This window comes from Sinohyriopsis cumingii, chromosome 11 (genome assembly GCF_028554795.1).
Source record: "Sinohyriopsis cumingii isolate HCF-2022 chromosome 11, ASM2855479v2, whole genome shotgun sequence".
Taxonomy (NCBI): Eukaryota; Metazoa; Mollusca; class Bivalvia; order Unionida; family Unionidae; genus Sinohyriopsis; species Sinohyriopsis cumingii.
In genome coordinates this window covers 2105640-2122978 of record NC_142971.1, presented here as the reverse complement: position 1 = coordinate 2122978, position 17339 = coordinate 2105640, and the positions used below count along the sequence as shown (strand labels likewise).

Here is a 17339-nt window from a genome sequence, read left to right as displayed (position 1 = left end):
TAAATGAGGGATATTCTGAGAGCTAATTCTTGTCGGTCTTAAATTAATTTTTTTTTACAAAAGAACATTAAAACTGATCTTAACAATAATTTAATCAGTACATTTTAAATCTGGGTTCAGTCCCAACAGACTCCTGAAATATAGCAAATATAAAATTCTATTTGCATGAACAAACTTCAAACTAAAGCCAAGGTTATAAGTCACATTTTGATAACAAGAAGAAAAGAACTCGACTTTCAAATTAAATGTATAAAAATATGGTTTCAATCCATGCTGTCATTCAACCGCAGTCTGGTGGAGAAGAATTTTCAAGATGTAGGAACAAATTTCTTAGGCAAACAAGAGCTGTAATAAAGTAAAATATTAAACTTGACCAGAATCTTAAAAAAGCTTTTTATTGGAGATATAGACATAAAAGGGGGCAGGCTTAAGTAATCATTCATGACCCCTGCAAAAAAGATCAGGAACACAAAATACTACTAGTTACAATCAATATACAGAGAAGCTTCGTTAATCTGGACTGCATTTATCCAGAAACCTCGCTGTCCAGAAATAATTCAACAGGAACATTAGTTTGCTCCGCTAATGAAAAAATCCGCTTTCCAGATCTGGAAATAAAAATCGGGGACCAAAGTGTACAAATACTATAAAATTTGTTTCCATAATCCGGAAATAATCTGTCCAAAAATAAGAAAATTCATATATGAAAATTGTCGGATAACACAACAAATTCAGCTACGCAGATTTGAAGGTGTGTCAATGTATCATCTCTGATTGGTCAAATTCTAGTGGTATCTTAAAGTTATCAACTGATCATGTGTGTGGAAAAACTGAGTAGTGTGACCATATTGTAACCAGCAATTGTATAAAGGTCTGTTAAGATAGTCATTGAAGGGGGTGTTAATAATTAAATAAACTCACTGGGATTAAATCATCCATGCTTTTTGAGATAACATATGGTTAATAAATTAAGTGCTTACCAATAGTACATAACAATCACAGTTTATTGATGGCTGTACAAATACAGTTGATTGATTTAAGCTGTGGACAGTATAGGGCTTCATTTCAGAATAAAATGGGGGCATCTGTTATCAGCTAATTAGCAGTTATAACAGCTGTAAAATACGACCTATAAAAATGCTCCATCTTATTAGTTTACCATAACGCATGTTACAATAATGTGAAATAAAAATAAGTCAATAGATGTATTCATTAATTTGTTTCAACCATTATTGAATATACAGTACATTTACAGCTACCATATACATGGTTACGGTATGATGACATCGTAAAATAAAAATGAGCATGATTCAATCATCCAGAAAACTCATTAATCTGGTCATAATCACTGGGGATGAAGGTGTCCGTATTAACAAAGCTCCTCTATACACAGAAAATGGGATTCACCTAACTCCTCCATCAAGAAATATTTCCACAATGCCCCAAGTAATTAATAAGCTTTGCTGCAAGATTGGACATTTCAACTGTAAATGTATGCATGCAGCATTTTGATTGTTCATAATATTTTGGCCAAATTTTCTGATGGAGGGACCCGCACATTGACTTTTAATTTCTTTTTTAAAGCATTCAGAATTGTCATGTTTTATGGTCCTATGCGTGCAGCTGACCAGTGTGTTTAAAGTTTGAAAAGATTAAATTGAATTGCAAAGAAGATAAAGCCTTCCAAAAATGTTTGTAAACTTAAGTACAAGAAAATAAAATTTTGTACAAGAATTTATCTACAAAATAACTGATAAATGTAAGAATTTAAGTGAATGGGTACAATGTTGCAATGTAGAGAGATTAGATTAGCTGGCCATTTGGTTCAGAGTCCCACAAAAATATTTGTAGCATGGTATTTCTGAATGTACCAGGATATGTACCACAGTATACTGCAGTGATAGTAGGGACCAACAATTTAATGTTTTGGGTCAGGACCCGACATGTTTTTGTTTAATTTATGTCTGTCAGTAGCTGTAAAAAATCCTTCTCTGATTTATAGCAAAATAACACCATGTTATGTCCTTGATATTATTTATAAATAATATTAATTATCTTGAAATAAAAGAAATGTTTTCTGCTCAGAAGAAAATCACGGCACCACCACCCAAATTAAGTGACAAGTACATTATACAAGATCAGTTTGCTAATAATACATTTTTTGCAAGTTGCAATGTACAAGCATAAGTAAAGCTATAGCTGATACTGTGAAAAACATCATGCTGACATTATAGATCCATCTGATACAGTTTTCTAGCTATACTATTGATATATTAGGCACGGAAACTGTGAGTGGGATGCCAACACTCAACTAAGATATTTATCAGACAGGGCCAGTAAACATAAAACACACATACTCAACAAATAAGAAAATATTTAGTGGTCTTGAGATATTATGTAACGTATCAGACAGAAAATTAGTGCTTATGAAAATCATACGCTGATTTGCAGTCTTACAAAGGAATATGAATACATAACACATTCACATGTGCTAATAACTAGCTAAAACATTATATGTGGGTGGTTGTGGGGGGGGGGGGGAAGTGGATTAATCAGAAATTTTTCTGAAAGTTGGATTTGTCCCAAATGTGTTTCAAAATTCCATTTTGCCACTGCTTTGTCATATGTGACACATGTCAAACGTGATTAAAGGATTAAACATTATATTTGTAATATTAAGTAATTTATGATAGATCCATTTTGTAAAAATAGATAATTTTGTAAATAATCTGTCATGAATAATGAAAATATGCTGTTACTATCATTTAATTTGTAACAAGATAATTCATGAATTTCTGAACATTACTAAACGATGGAAACTACCAACAAACTGGTACAGTAAAAAGTACCATAGAACAGACCACCAGAAAAATGCCACAGTATACTGGTAATACCACTCATCTCTAAAACATCTATCCAGTAAAAACTAACCCAAACGATTAAAAACTCAATATTTCCCCTTATCTACACACTAGGCTAACACTGGATTGGTATTATATGGATACTATTGACAGTGTGCAGTCTGTACATATTTCACATTGCAATTCTTTCATTTACTGGACATCCTTTTGCCTCTTCTTGTGACAGGAATCAGAATTTATGACAGTTGTTGAAAATGCATATGTCAATTTAGGTAAAACATCCTTGGGGTTGTTGTATTTAATATGTCTACATGTTAAAGAAAAGACCCATAATAAAATGCAAATACTACACTGGGTATGCAAATATGATGCTTTCATAGGATACACAGTGACTACAACAAACTGCAGTGGCTAAGTTAAAATTGTGTTTCTTTAATATCAGGTAACTTCCAAGGTAATTGGTTCAAAGAATGTTGTTGTAGTGTTTAACACCATTTTTCAGCACAAGATAGGCTATACATGGTGGCCAGTAAAACTGGTGGAGGAAGAACCACCGACCCTCGAGAAGCTACTGGCATTCAAAGAATGACATGTTCACTTTCTTTCTCTGCTATGACCCACTTAAAAAAAAGAAAAGATACAGAAATATTGTACTAAAAGGTCATCTTAAGATGCTGCAACATTTTTAATTTACTTGGTATAGATCACAGCCATATGCATCTTTGTTTACATACTGTTTTCGTAAATTTATAAATGTTTATAAACAGTAAACTATGCCATTTACAAAAGTAACTTTGCAGCATTACCTGTGGTCAAAAATCTGCATTAGCATTCAGTTTAAAATGAAAATTCAAAATATGTCAATTTTGATTCTTACAAATTTTATTGAAGAAAAGACCAATTCTGCTTCAGTTGGGACATTCTTATTAATCTGTATAACTTAGAAGGTTGTTTTTTATTGTCCTAGTTCAATTTTCTGAACCAACCTTTGTGACTGATAGTACCCGACGTGTTTTGAGTATATAACTTGAGCACAAGCTCAGACCTAAAATTTGTACTGTGGAGTTTTAGGAGTTCTCCTAATTCCTGTGCCCATATCAGCCAGAAAAATGTTAAATGAAGTTGGCTTTGAGTCAAATTATTCAGCTTGAGCTCAGGTTTTGTGCTGAAAAGGTTTTGAGAATATTTATCCAAGTTTATCCACCATGAAACTTCACACGACTTCAAAATTTGCTGAAAATTATTTTGACTGAAAATGTATATTTGCTACCAAATTCATGCACGATTTTCCCATCTGGAGTAACTGTTATTACTGTTGAGAAAAGATTTAAGATGGAGGGTCCTGAACTTTGCGACTTTGATTGGAATTGTGGTATAAAAAAAGAATTAAAATAAACAAAACAAACATTAAACCTTTGAGCTATGTAATTTAAAGTTAAAGCTTGTAGTCCCTGGATACAGGGATTAGAGACAGTAAAACCAGTATATTAGGTAGGAAAGTTTATCTGAGCACTCAGGTTGTCTCCCCTTTCAAACCATTTTGTTGCCCACTGTACATCTTTCAGATTAAGAAATATACTATCCACATGCATTAATTCTGAAACATTCTATGAACTGAGGCTGAAATTGTTTCAAAACAATCCTTTATGTTTAGGAAGAAATCTTTTAAATTTTTATCCTTTAAGAAGATGGCAGTGTACATTTTCTGATGATATTGACTGTTACAAATAAAAAATGTTGAATTTTGAACCTATGCTATTTTATTCATAATTAAGTGTTGCTAAATCTTTGGACATTTTAGATATATTTTAAGTTTGGTACGATTAAAAAAATAAGTTCAATGTTGTGTGTAGTGTTTTAAAAATGAACAAATTATTTTCCCTGGCAATTACATGTAATAGAAGATTACTGTGGAATCAGAGTTAATCTGTATGATTTTCAACATAAGAAAATATGGCAAGAAACACTCAACAATAAAAAAAATGGTCTTCATTACCTTTATTCTGAAATTTGAAGCTGATGTAAAGATTATAACAGGCATAAAACTTCAATTAATGAATTAAGTTTATTTTGTAAGGACAATAACAATGTTAAAGTGATACACACACATGCAAACATATTTATCAAACGTAACAGTATACAAACATTCATGGTAAAAATATAATGCATACAGGATATTTTCATCAGGATAAATGCAAAGGAAATGAGAGACTGAAAGTGATTTCAAAAAATGCAATGTCAAAAATAGTTACAGGATACATTATTGTTTAATTTGACAATTAACAGTACTGAGTTGAGCAATTTTCTTAAATAGTAATAACATTACCTTTACAAATACTGGTGAGAATCTTGAAGGACCTTGTACCTGACAAGCTTTTGTCATAATGTCTTGAAAAACTAATAAATTCTGACAATGTTCTATATAATAAAATTAGCAGTTACAGTACTTGACAAAAAATACTTAGGAAATTTAAATATATAATTGCACTGGTAAACTTATATATCTTGAATACAAAGAAAAAAAGAATTAACACCACTTTACAACAAAATCATGTGATAACTGACAAATTATAAATAACAAAGCTGTAAACTAAATATCAATTTTGACAAAAACAGAATTCCATAAAACCCTGCACCCTAGTTTTGAATGAATTAATTTGAAGGCAAGACAAGATTCATAAATACCCTTGCATCAAATTATAAATTATGTATACTTTAAAAAATAATCACTGTATATACTTTCATACAAGTAAAGTCCAGATGCAAACCGCACAGACCCATGTCTGCTGTTGCATTATGTGCCAGCAGTTTGTAAGAGTAATCAGCAGAACAATACACCACAGACCATGATCTGCCAGTGCATTATGAAACATCAGATCTGAGTCTCTGTTATATGAAATTGGACTCCACTTATGAGTATATATGACAATGTAAAAATAAGCTTTTATCTCTCCAAAATGCCTTCCAATTCACCTATCAAGAATGGCCACTTATTAAATATCATGGATTCTGCTGGACTGCTAAAAATTATACCAAAGCATACTGATGAATCCCCGCTTAAAATATTTTAAATGTTATTTGTTCAGCTACACAAATGATTAAAATGTGACTAGGTTTCATCTGCTGTTCATACATAAACAAGCTGCTCATATGAACACACCCACTTCTCTCAACAAGTATACAAGAGTTTTTTTTTTAAACCCTGTGATTCATTGTATGATCAAATGTGGTGAGAAAAGTCTTATCTGAATGCAGACAGAGCAGACTCCCCTGTACCATATAACACATAATCCACCAAGTGATCATTTCAAATGTATGAAATGAGTTTAAAAATTTTATCTCTTGCAAATCATTGTAACAGATTGTAATTATTTAGTTTGTGTCATAAAGTTTAATTTTAGAAATGAACACTGGGATTTTAGGTTACCATGCACATATAACTTTTCTATACGTAACATTTATAAATAAGACCTCATTATATCATTAATGACATAATGGTGCATCGTGTAAGGCAAAGGTGACTGAGAATTCCAATCAGATTTCAGTCATTTCACAACACTTTTTCAAAATATGAGTTCTTATTTGTGATTAACAGAATCTTTCATTTATCCTCATTCCAAATAAAATTTGGAAACTTGACGAATGATTTCCATCTTCTGCTAAAATTGGCTCATAAAAAGGTTATATATTATATTGACTGGTTTCATAAATTTCATTTTAAAGTAAAAACACACCAAAAAGGCTATATAGTAGAATGCTATGATTGACAAGTCTATGTCATGATGACTTGAAAAATAGTGCTTAACTGTAATGGTGTAAATTTTAATAAATGATCAGCATTTATGATGACATCAGAAAGTTCAATCAATAATTTTTTTAGCATACTTGTATATCTTTAAGATTTGAACAAACAAAATTATTTAATCCACACAGAAAAAAAACCAAATAATGGCCTGGATGACTGCTGTAATCTGAATTATTATGTTGATCTCCACTAACCAAGGATCCAATTCATTCAATGACACACACCCCAAGCAAAGATGTATAATTCTTTGCTTTTCTATAATATGTTGAGTTCAGAATTCATTCTGAATCCTCACTGCCTGAGTTTAGCATCAGCAGATAGCTAGTGGAAATGATCTGTATTTATAATTCCTTATAAGTTAGGTCCAAATGCAAAACAACATAAACCCTGATCTGCTGTCTCATATTGCTCTGGCACATCAAGGTCAATGATATCTGAATACTCCTAAGCAATTGCATGGACCTGGTCTGCTAAATCAATATGTGATGGCAGATTTAGGTCAATGCAGTTTGTAGCTGGACTCGACTTATAAGTTACTTTATATGGCAATATTAAACCAATGAACTTTCATCACTTTAATTTCATTTTAACACCGTAGAAATAAAATTAACATATAATCTGAAGTTTCTATTTCTCAAAATTAAAATAAAAGCAATGACTGATGTACTGACATTATGCCAACTTGACATGAACCTTCTACCAACGACAAGTAAATTTAAACATCTTCATCAACATATTATACACCTAGTTCAGTCTATACTAGAGATCCAATAAATAATAGAGACAACAGAGGCCTGCTTACTTGGCATAATAATGGATTACAAAAAATAAATAACTTTATCAAGAATCTACTAATTCAGGTCAGAATTATCAATGACTTGATTTTGTAATGGAAGATTACATTGTATCAAGTCCTGCATTTTCTGTTAACTTGGAAAGATCTTTAGTACAGAAAGTGTAAATGCACAACAGCTTAGCCAGTCAGATGCAAGATCACCTAATAAGTATGTACAGATCTCACTAGGTGAGCAAAATATGAACAACAAGTCAAACAAGGTTATAAACATCAATATTTTCCTGATTACCTATTGCCATACAAGTTTTTTGGAATGTATATCTAATAGATTACACCCATTTTATTAGCCAGCTATATTTCCATCAACATCAATTTTTATAAAGCACTTTGACAGGCTATGTCAATAAAACTGATAGAAACCTTTCATCAGGTTAAGCATTAGAGAATGTGCGCCTGATTTTTCAAAAAGGAAGTAATTGATGAGAATAATAAAATATCCTTAATATTAAATGGAAAATTCAAATGAAGGTTAATTAGCCTCGAGATGCAGGAGGACCTCCTGCCTATGAAAGATAACTTTGCGGGAGTGGTAAGAAATGCAGATGACAGTACAATTAAAAGAGCCATTTCCATAAAGCTTTAAAGTCTATGATTGTCATTCATCCCATTGACCACTTTTCTTTGTTTCTCAGATAATTCTTACAAGCTTTCCTAATGTGAAGATCTTGCAGTGTATTAGTCATGATGTAAAGTTACATAACAAATTATGCAAGAAAGGTTTGGAAATACTATTCACGACAAATATTTTTAAACAAAAAAAATTGCTTTTTTACTTTGTTTTCATTGAGGAAGAATTACAAATTAAAACATCTTGAAGAATTGTATCAAGTTTAAAACTGAACAAACTTAATAAAATGTATAGTACAATTTAACATTGTATTCTTATACCCAAAATTAACACATAAAGAGTGACCTAGTCACTCCAGGCCCCACTTGGAAACAAAACACTTAAAGAAGGACTATAAATGCATACAATGATCCCCTTACTAAAAGGAGCACATCTGGGGTCACCAACAATAACTAATCTGGTATAGAGAAAAATACGACTCACTTAAGTTTGAAAATTGGGTCAAATGCACCTAATTTTGATGTCTGAATTATATTCTTTAAGATGCCTTCACATACCAGTAATCACAAGTGTAGGTGAAATATGGTCCTATATTTTGTGGGTGTAAAGAAGAGCTGAAAACACAAAAGTCATATTGAATTAAAAATCAGGTAATTGTAACCTGGTTTTTCACATGGTTAAGTGAATCTTATCCAGATATATATATACACACTAATTTTCATGTGCAGGGCCCAAGATCCTGAGGGTATAATGGACAGATAAAAATAAAAGTCACTCAAGCATGCAAGTTAGGTCACTGTGACAAAGGTTTGGTAAGCTGAGTTACTTTCATCCAGATGTAGTACACATAAATCCTTGTATCCATTTATTTTTTAATAGCGAACCCATGCAGATATATAGAGATTTCATATTAATGTCTTTATCCGAAAATCTGATACAAATCATAACCATATACAGTAGAACCTGTCTTGAAAGACCACCCCTCCTGCCAAAACATAATGGTCTCTCAAGTCAGGTAATAACACTATACAACCAATAAATCTGTGCAAGGAGAACCTGGTTTCTCATGACAGGTGGTCTTTCACAGCAGTGGTCGTACAGGACAGCTTTTACCGTATAATGATGATTTAATCTGGCAGAGAAAGAGCAGAATTTTGTTGAAGAAATGATTCAAAACTTTGAATCTAAATCGGTAGGATCATATTGTAATTCCTTATCCTTAAAGCTCATTCTTTGTACTATTCGATTCATCCTCTGGTTTTAACCAGACTTTGTACATCTCGTACACATCCGTGTCTTTGTCTGGTCCAACTTCAAATCCCAGTTCTCTAATCCTTTTAAGGGCCCAATTGAAGTCCTTGTTATGCTGTAATGCTGCAGCAAGCACTCCTACATAAGCTGAAAAGAGCAATAAGCATTGCTGTTAAACATCTAGATGAGTCTAATGGAAATCGTGTGATAGATCACGAGAATAGGGGAAGCTACTCAGTCATAACACTGCATATGCTAGGTTGGCTCACTGTTTCATATGCTCCCTGCGTTTCACTCCGCTATATGAATAGTGGAGTGCAATGCAAGGAGCATACGAAGCAGGGAACCAGACTATGCCTATAGTCAAAGTGTACCCGATGCCATCCCTCATCCAAAGCACTAGATATTAAATAAATCCTGATCGATTTATGCGAATTCTTTGTGTCAAAAAAAAACATGGGAACAAACTGTGGGTGTCAATTTTCTTCAGCGTCACTGACACACAAATGTGCGTAAAGGGAAACACTGTGTGTGTGTGTGTGTTTATACATACATTACCCTCATACATAATAAATACATACACTAGGAAACTTACAAGTAAACAAATACCCATCAAACTGGATCAGAACATGTTGAAATCCTGATGATTTCTAGGGTCTACTGTAGTGGAGCAAAAAACCTGCTCCAAAATGGGGCAATAATTCTATCCAAGTCAGACCTTGATAGATGAAATCTACATGTAACAGGCATCCAATGGAAATAAATTATGTGGGTAGAATGCCTATATGAATGTCCTGTGTGTAACAGTGATGTGCCATCTACAGACAGTGGTCATCAGAGGTCACGTAAGTGCTTAATCATGCATATTTGGATGCAAACTTATCTGGGATGCAGAAAATAACTTAGGCAGGAGTCCCCCATGTGCATGCAATAGCTGAGACACAAATTTAAAGTCTTGCCATTCCTGCTTCAACCACCTGATGAGAGTGAAGTGGTGTTGATCATTTAGTTGTGCTAATATTTGCAGAGAATTCTGTGGCTGAAAGATCCCCAGATGAACATGCTGTCATTATAAGAGTACATCAAAAGAACATAATGCAATAGTGCGGCAAGGACTCTGACTAGCCGCAAAGGGGGGAAAATGTGTTGATATTTACAATGACTGAATTCAGAGGCAAAAAAGTAGTGCATTTGACCTCAAAATCAAGACAATTTGTGACATCGAGACTTAAACAAAATGCAGTTAGCAAAATCTGGATAAGTATTTTGGGTTTAAATGGCAAATTGACGAAGATTGTAATGAGATTCAGAAGAGTGCTAAGTTGCTAGAACTGATAGTTCAGATGGAACAGTAGCCAAGTGTAGAAAGTGCCTTTACTTGAACTGACAAAATTTGGTCTCACTCTAATGGACAAACAAGAGCTATATGTCAGTTGTAAAGAATTTGGAAATTAAACGCAATGACAACCACTGGTTCTTCTCATCTGGACATTTAGCCACTTCTGGTATGCCCAATATGCTTAATATATGGGGACTGCAAATTTTGCTGGTGGGGTTCTTAATTTTACCAAAATGGGAGTCCTGGACTCCTAGTTTTAAAATCCAAGCAAGACATCTGGTCATGTGTTTCCAACCATCAATGGTTTCTCCCTGTCTAAGCAGTCACTGAAGCACATCAGCAGTGACCGCTCTAATATGCAAATTAAAATTCTGTTTGATGAGCCAGGCTTTGTTTAGATTATAGAAAAGCATAATTCATGCAAATTGCTGTTTGCTGTGTAAACATATCTTGCTTGTACTCACCATACTCCAATCAGAGCATCTGTCTCACTCAAAGGTGTCAATATCGTGGGTTTGAAGGTGAGGCAGTTTTTGTCCTTACAATAGAGAGCTGAATCAAATCATTTGCTCAATGGTGGGAAAAGTAGTAATGTTATCACAGTTGGAACAAAAGTCACCTTTTGTGCCAGCATGACAGGAACAGTTTGAAATCTTCATCAATTTGTGTTTAATTAAAAGTATCTCTGACGATAAAAGCTCACAGTTGAGAAGAGATACAAATTACATCCCTTTTCATCAGGGTCATGGGTCATTCAATGTTGAAAATTTGTAAAGGTAGCCAAAGTTTTGAGTCGTGGTTCATAAAAACAGCCATAAATGGCTTCTGATTCCATATTCATCAGTCCTCTCACATGAGTCAACTGTCTTTTGATCTCTGTGAGTTGAGCAAATGCTAATCCAGATATTGTTTCTGAGGTGTGAACAGCTGTTTCCAAGATAATTCATACCAGTTTGCTGAGAGTTCTCTATTTCGGTCATATGTAAGCTGTCAATCCGCAGCAAAATTAACGTTTTGTCATTGTGCACAAAAGCAAATGTCAGTGATTGTTTTCAGTCCATGATGATTTAATTTTAGCAAAGGTCATGGAAACTCTTAATCATGTGTATCTGGATGCAAATGTTTTTATCTGGGACACAAAAAATCATGGAGGAGTCCTCTGTACACGTGCATTAGCTTGGCGGCAAAGGTTTGCCAGTCCTGCTTCAAGTAAATCCTGAGTCGGAAAATGTGTTGATCTTGAGCAATTGATCATTTTAGTTGTGCTAATATTAACAATGACACAATTCAGTGACTGAAAGATCCCCAGATGTATATGTTGTCATTATAAGAGTAAATCAAAAGAATGTGACCCAATAGCTGGGCAGCAAGTTCAAGGACTCTAACTAGCCGCTGAATGGTGGGAAAATGAGCTGATATTTACAATGACTGAATTCAGAAGCAGATAGACCCAGAGCTGTATATGTGGTCATTATATGAGTACATCAAATGAACAACTACCTTTTGTTATTGTGCTCATTTTCTAGTGTAACTGAATAAGTATTGCACGTGACCTCGAAATAATGACACATTGAGACTTAGGCAAAATGCCATTTGCAAACTTGGATTAGTATTTTTGGGGTTAAATGGCAAATTAACAAAGACTGTAATGAGATTCAGAAAAGTGTTTAAGTTGCTTGATCTGATAGTTTGGTCGGAAGATTCTGATCTTAAAAAACATGTTTGTATGTTTTATCATCAAAGGATATCATGCAGGAAATTGATAGTTGCTATCGAAAAAGGGTTAATGGTCAATCAGCAATCAAAAGATATGCTTGTGAATGGGCAGGAGTTTGTTTCTCAATGTAACTGATATCAAAACATGGCCTAGCTACTGATGCCTTGGATAATACATTTCGCTACAAGACTAGAACTAACATGGCTAAGGCGAGGGGCATTTAAAAAAAAGTATGGTCAGTCAATATACCTCTTAAATAGCTCTTGTTCGTCCATCAGAGTGATACTGATACTGAACTTTGTCAATCCAAGTAAGGATTTATTCCAAACACTAAGCTAGGCATCACACACTTTCTTACACTTAGCTACTGTCCTATCCGAACTATCAATTCTAGCAGCTTTAGCACTTTTCTGAATCTCATTACAATCTTCGTAAGTTTGCCGTTTAATCCCAAAATACTTATCCAAATTTACGAATGGCATTTTGTCTAAGTCTCAACATGTCTTGATTCTCGTGCACTACTTATTCCGATACATTTGGAAATGAACACAATAACGAAAGCTAAAGTTGTTTATTTGATGTACTTTTATAGATGACCACATGTACATCTCTGGGTCTTTCTGACTCTGAATTCAATCACTGTAAATAGCAGTACATTTTCCCACCCGGCTGCCAGTCAAAGCCTTGAACTGGACGCCCAGCTATTGCATCATGTTCTTTTTGATGTACTCTTATAATGGCAACATGTATGTACATCAAGGCGTCTTTCTGTCACTGAATTATGTCATTCTAACTATCAGCACAGCTAAATGATCAACACATTTTCCCACAAAGCAGGTGGCTGAAGCAGGATTGGCAAGTCTTTGAATTTTGCCACACACCTATTACATGCGTATGGAGGACTCCCGCCTCAGTGATTTTCTGCGTCCCAGATCAAAAACTGGCATCCAAACATGCGTAATTAAGCATTTCTGAGATCTCTGATACCTCTAAAATATAATGAAAACAGACAAAATAAAGCTGACTGAGTTCTTAGCCTAAAAAACTAGTGGTACAGATTCACACCTGAAGTGCAGTCTGATCCTTTTTGGTCTCATAAAATCTATGTAAATCAAGAATCTGTGTGTGTGTTTGTGTGTCTTCATGTATGTTGACGGTCAAAGCTATATCCATACCAACTCTTGTGGCACTGGCACAGTGAAGTAGCACAGGTCCCTGCTGACCCGCCTCCATCAATCTGTCCTTCATCAAAGAAAATGCATCTGCACTAAACTTGCCCTCAGAGGCTGCAAGGAATACATATAATTAGGTCATATTTGTTGAACTTTGTAAGAAAAATTTACAAGCGACCTTACTACGTGCAGTAAGTCACTGTTTCTTTGTCAAGATATACATGTACCAGGATGAATGCTTCTGAAATGTTGGAGTATTTAATTTCATCAAAATCTTTTAATTTTACATAGCTATGGGTTGAAGTGATTCAAATTACTTACATATGTATAATGTAGGTTGGTGTGCTTTTCTTGCACTACCCTTCACTGTTTATTGATATGCATATTGAACCGTATTGTGTGCTTTACCTTTGCCAGTGACTGAGGGTAGGATTTTGGGCCTACCTGACTAATGTCATTTTTTAAAAATATGTTTACTTGGATTTGAGTTCAGGTCCTTGGTATTTTCCTTGTTAATTTTATTAACTATTTTTTATGTGTTTGTAAGTTATAAATAACCCTTATCCTAGTTATTGAGGTTTTTGGATAAGGTTCTGATAAACAAAAAATATTCATTCTTCCTTTAAGTTCAGTCTGTAGAATTAGTCTCTGTTGTGATCAGATATAATTTAATAGGAATCATTTTTTATTTAAAAAGTATTCTGAATTAGAAAATGTTAATTAACTTTTGTGCTAAAACACTATTTTGGGATTAGTGACGACACAAAGACATTCTGGATTATATCACTGTGATACATCAAGACTATTAGTACTGTACATCAGCACATTCAAGATTGGATTCATCTGGATCACTATACTTTTGAACTTGTGATAGAACTTTTAGCATTATCTGGGACTTAATTCACAATACTATAGGTTCCTTTTAAATTTTCAATCTTTCTTTTAGGAAATATATTATTAGTTGAATTTTACTAAACCAGGGCCTGAAAAGAGCAATGGTCTAATGTAGGGTACCTGCAGTTTTCCCAGTCGGACTCAAGAAATAAACTCAGAAGTCTGTCAGACCTCACACTTTTTAACATAAATGGAAGTTAAAAGTATTCCTCTGCAGTCTCATAATTGTTTTTTAAAGTGTAAAATCTCAACAAATATATTTGCAATGTTAAATTCAGGCAATTTGCTGTGTACATGATAGTCAGACTGAAAAAATGTATATCAAAAAGTGTACGAGCTAGTGCTATTTTACTTGTAAATTCGAGTACACTTCCACTTAAGTATCAAAGTCCAATGTCCTAAAGTCTAATCTTGTTCAAAGGGGCTTCACCTTATTACATGGAAAAAGACAATTTCAAAGTCATTTGCCTGAAGCCTTATTCAAAAGGGCTCAATATGCCTGATGTAATGGCTTTAAAAAAAAAAAATATACTCACACATTATAGCTGTACTGGTCCTATATGATAAGGCTGATATCTGGACCAAAGCACGGGAGACTACAAAAATCACTGTTGGGCAAGAAAACTTTCCTCCAACTAGCACATTTTTCATACAGAATAATGTAAAATAATTGTAATATAAGTGAGATGGCTTTTCATGTGTTCTCTTTGCTGGGCTAGTAGGTCAATATTAGACTTTTAGTATCCCCACCCCCTGCCTGCTGGAAATTATTTCTTTTGTTTAACAATAACTGTTAAACTTACATGTATTTGTATATACAGGTAATCAAGCCCAACAGATTCAATGTCAAAACAAAAGCTGAAATGGCTGACTCAATAGGTCATCTGAACATGACCTTATATGACCTTCAACATGCAGCAAGTCAGTACTGTAAACTTGGAAAACTGAACATCTCATTTTGATCTGATGACTAATGAGGTTCATTTTGATGAGAAAGACAGCATGAATACATGTAATCTTCAATCTTAAGCTAAATGTGTTGTTTTTTCTTAAACTACAAATATTAATGTACAGTGACATACATACGGAATGGCAAATGATAATACTTCAATGTTGATGCCTCTACTGCCAGTCTTTCAAGTGTTTCATTGTATCCGACATCATCACCAAATTCACCAGGGTTCCTGGATTCATAATTCACTTTGGATTTTTCACTCACATAGTCATTACATTTTTTAGGGTCTATTCTAATAGTTTTCAATGTTTCATCATTTTGTCTTGGACCCATCAGACCATCTCCATAAGTTGGTGTACCATCTTTAATGTTAATAAGCGTAACTGCTTCTTGTGATGGTATCCCGTTATCTGTGACCCCCATTCTCATATTGACTATTGCTTTAAACCCAGTATCCTTGAGCACTCTGATATTAGTCTTTCTAATCTGACCTGCTGTATACCAGTTTTTGTAAACTGGGTGTGCCAACCAGAAATCTCGCCATTCCTTTGGTTCACAATTGGGCTTTGGTGGATTGTCAATGACAGGTTCACCAGTTATATTTGAGACGACCTGTTTCATATCATCTGATGTAAAGTCCAAACCCATAGAAGCAGAAATTCTGTAGAATCTTTCACTATTAATCTTTGGTTCATAACCTGGATCATATCTGGACTGGTTTGCCATGTACATTAAGGTGACAAATGTAATGGAATACCCTCTATTACAATGCAGAAGAATTGGTCTTTTTAAGTGTGTTAGAGCATCTGAAAACTTGTGAACTGCCTCAACACTGGCATCATTATCCCATGGTCCAAGAAGGGCGATGTACTGCAGCCCAGCCTGATGGGATGCAACCCAAGCTTCAGCACTTGTTGGAAGATATTCTCCTCCAAAACTACCAGCCCCATCCCCTTCATATGTGTATAACGACAGCACGCTCTTAAACCCTGCCTCGGCTGCATATTTTATCTGTCTGCTTGTTAGTCTTCCTGCAATGTGAAAATCTGGTGTGATTTCTTTAGCCCACCAAGCTTTTTTTCTTGCATGTAGTCCTGGTGGCTTGCGCTGTACTGCAGTATCAAGCTCACATGAACGAACATCCACAGATGAAAATAGTTGGCTTATGAGCGTACACACGAAATAGTAGGAAAAAAACATGCTTCCGTCTCAGTTCTAATAAAAACTGATGGATTTTTGGTCATTAACTTGAAAATTTACTAGGTAAATCCGTATATCATATCATATATTAATGTCTGAAGTTTAACGTCTCAAAAGACAAAACATGACCACGCGTTGTTTTGAACCCAATGATGGCATTCAATACATCGGAAAAGTTGCCGTTTGCGTCTATATAATGAGTAATATAGTATGCTTTGGTTATCCCAAAGAAATTAATTATATGTTCAATCTGTAATTATTACTCAAACAGATACTGGTCTTCGTTACTGACATTACCTCTTTGCCAAACCCTACTAGTAGCGATAAGAACATGAACCTACGTGCTAACACTTCCGCTAATGTTGTAGACTGATTGTCGAATTTTAAAACGATGTAGTCCGGTCACAAACCCCCTCGCAGCATTCGGAATATTATTGTCTCTTGCCGAAGGTAATCGTTGTCCGAGTTTCAAGATAGTTAACTTTTATCGATGCGCGAAAAACAGATATATTTTATAAAACGATAGGTTCGGGCTACAGTATTTAAACGAACTTTTTGACGATGCGCGAAAAACATATTTTATAAAACGATAGGTTAGGATTACCATATTTAGACGTTCAAAAAGGAGGACCTAATAACAACCACGGGTTTTACGACATTTTAAAATATAACATATTTGATGCTTTTAAAAGCATACGATGGAAAAGGCTGAAGACCTTCT

At 34.3% G+C, this 17339-nt stretch overlaps 1 protein-coding gene across 1 annotated transcript; it reads right to left on the bottom strand.

Moving 5' to 3' along the window:
- Window positions 1-4844: 4844 nt before the first annotated feature.
- LOC149787517 (uncharacterized) lies at window positions 4845-16969 on the bottom strand. Its single transcript, XM_089973644.1, has 3 exons — window positions 15550-16969; window positions 13573-13683; window positions 4845-9488 (listed from the first exon to the last, which is right to left on the bottom strand). Exons 1-3 carry the CDS (start codon window positions 16616-16618, stop codon window positions 9310-9312), a joined length of 1359 nt encoding a protein of 452 aa, XP_089829770.1. The 5' UTR covers window positions 16619-16969; the 3' UTR covers window positions 4845-9309.
- Between the last annotated feature and the right edge of the window lie 370 nt (window positions 16970-17339).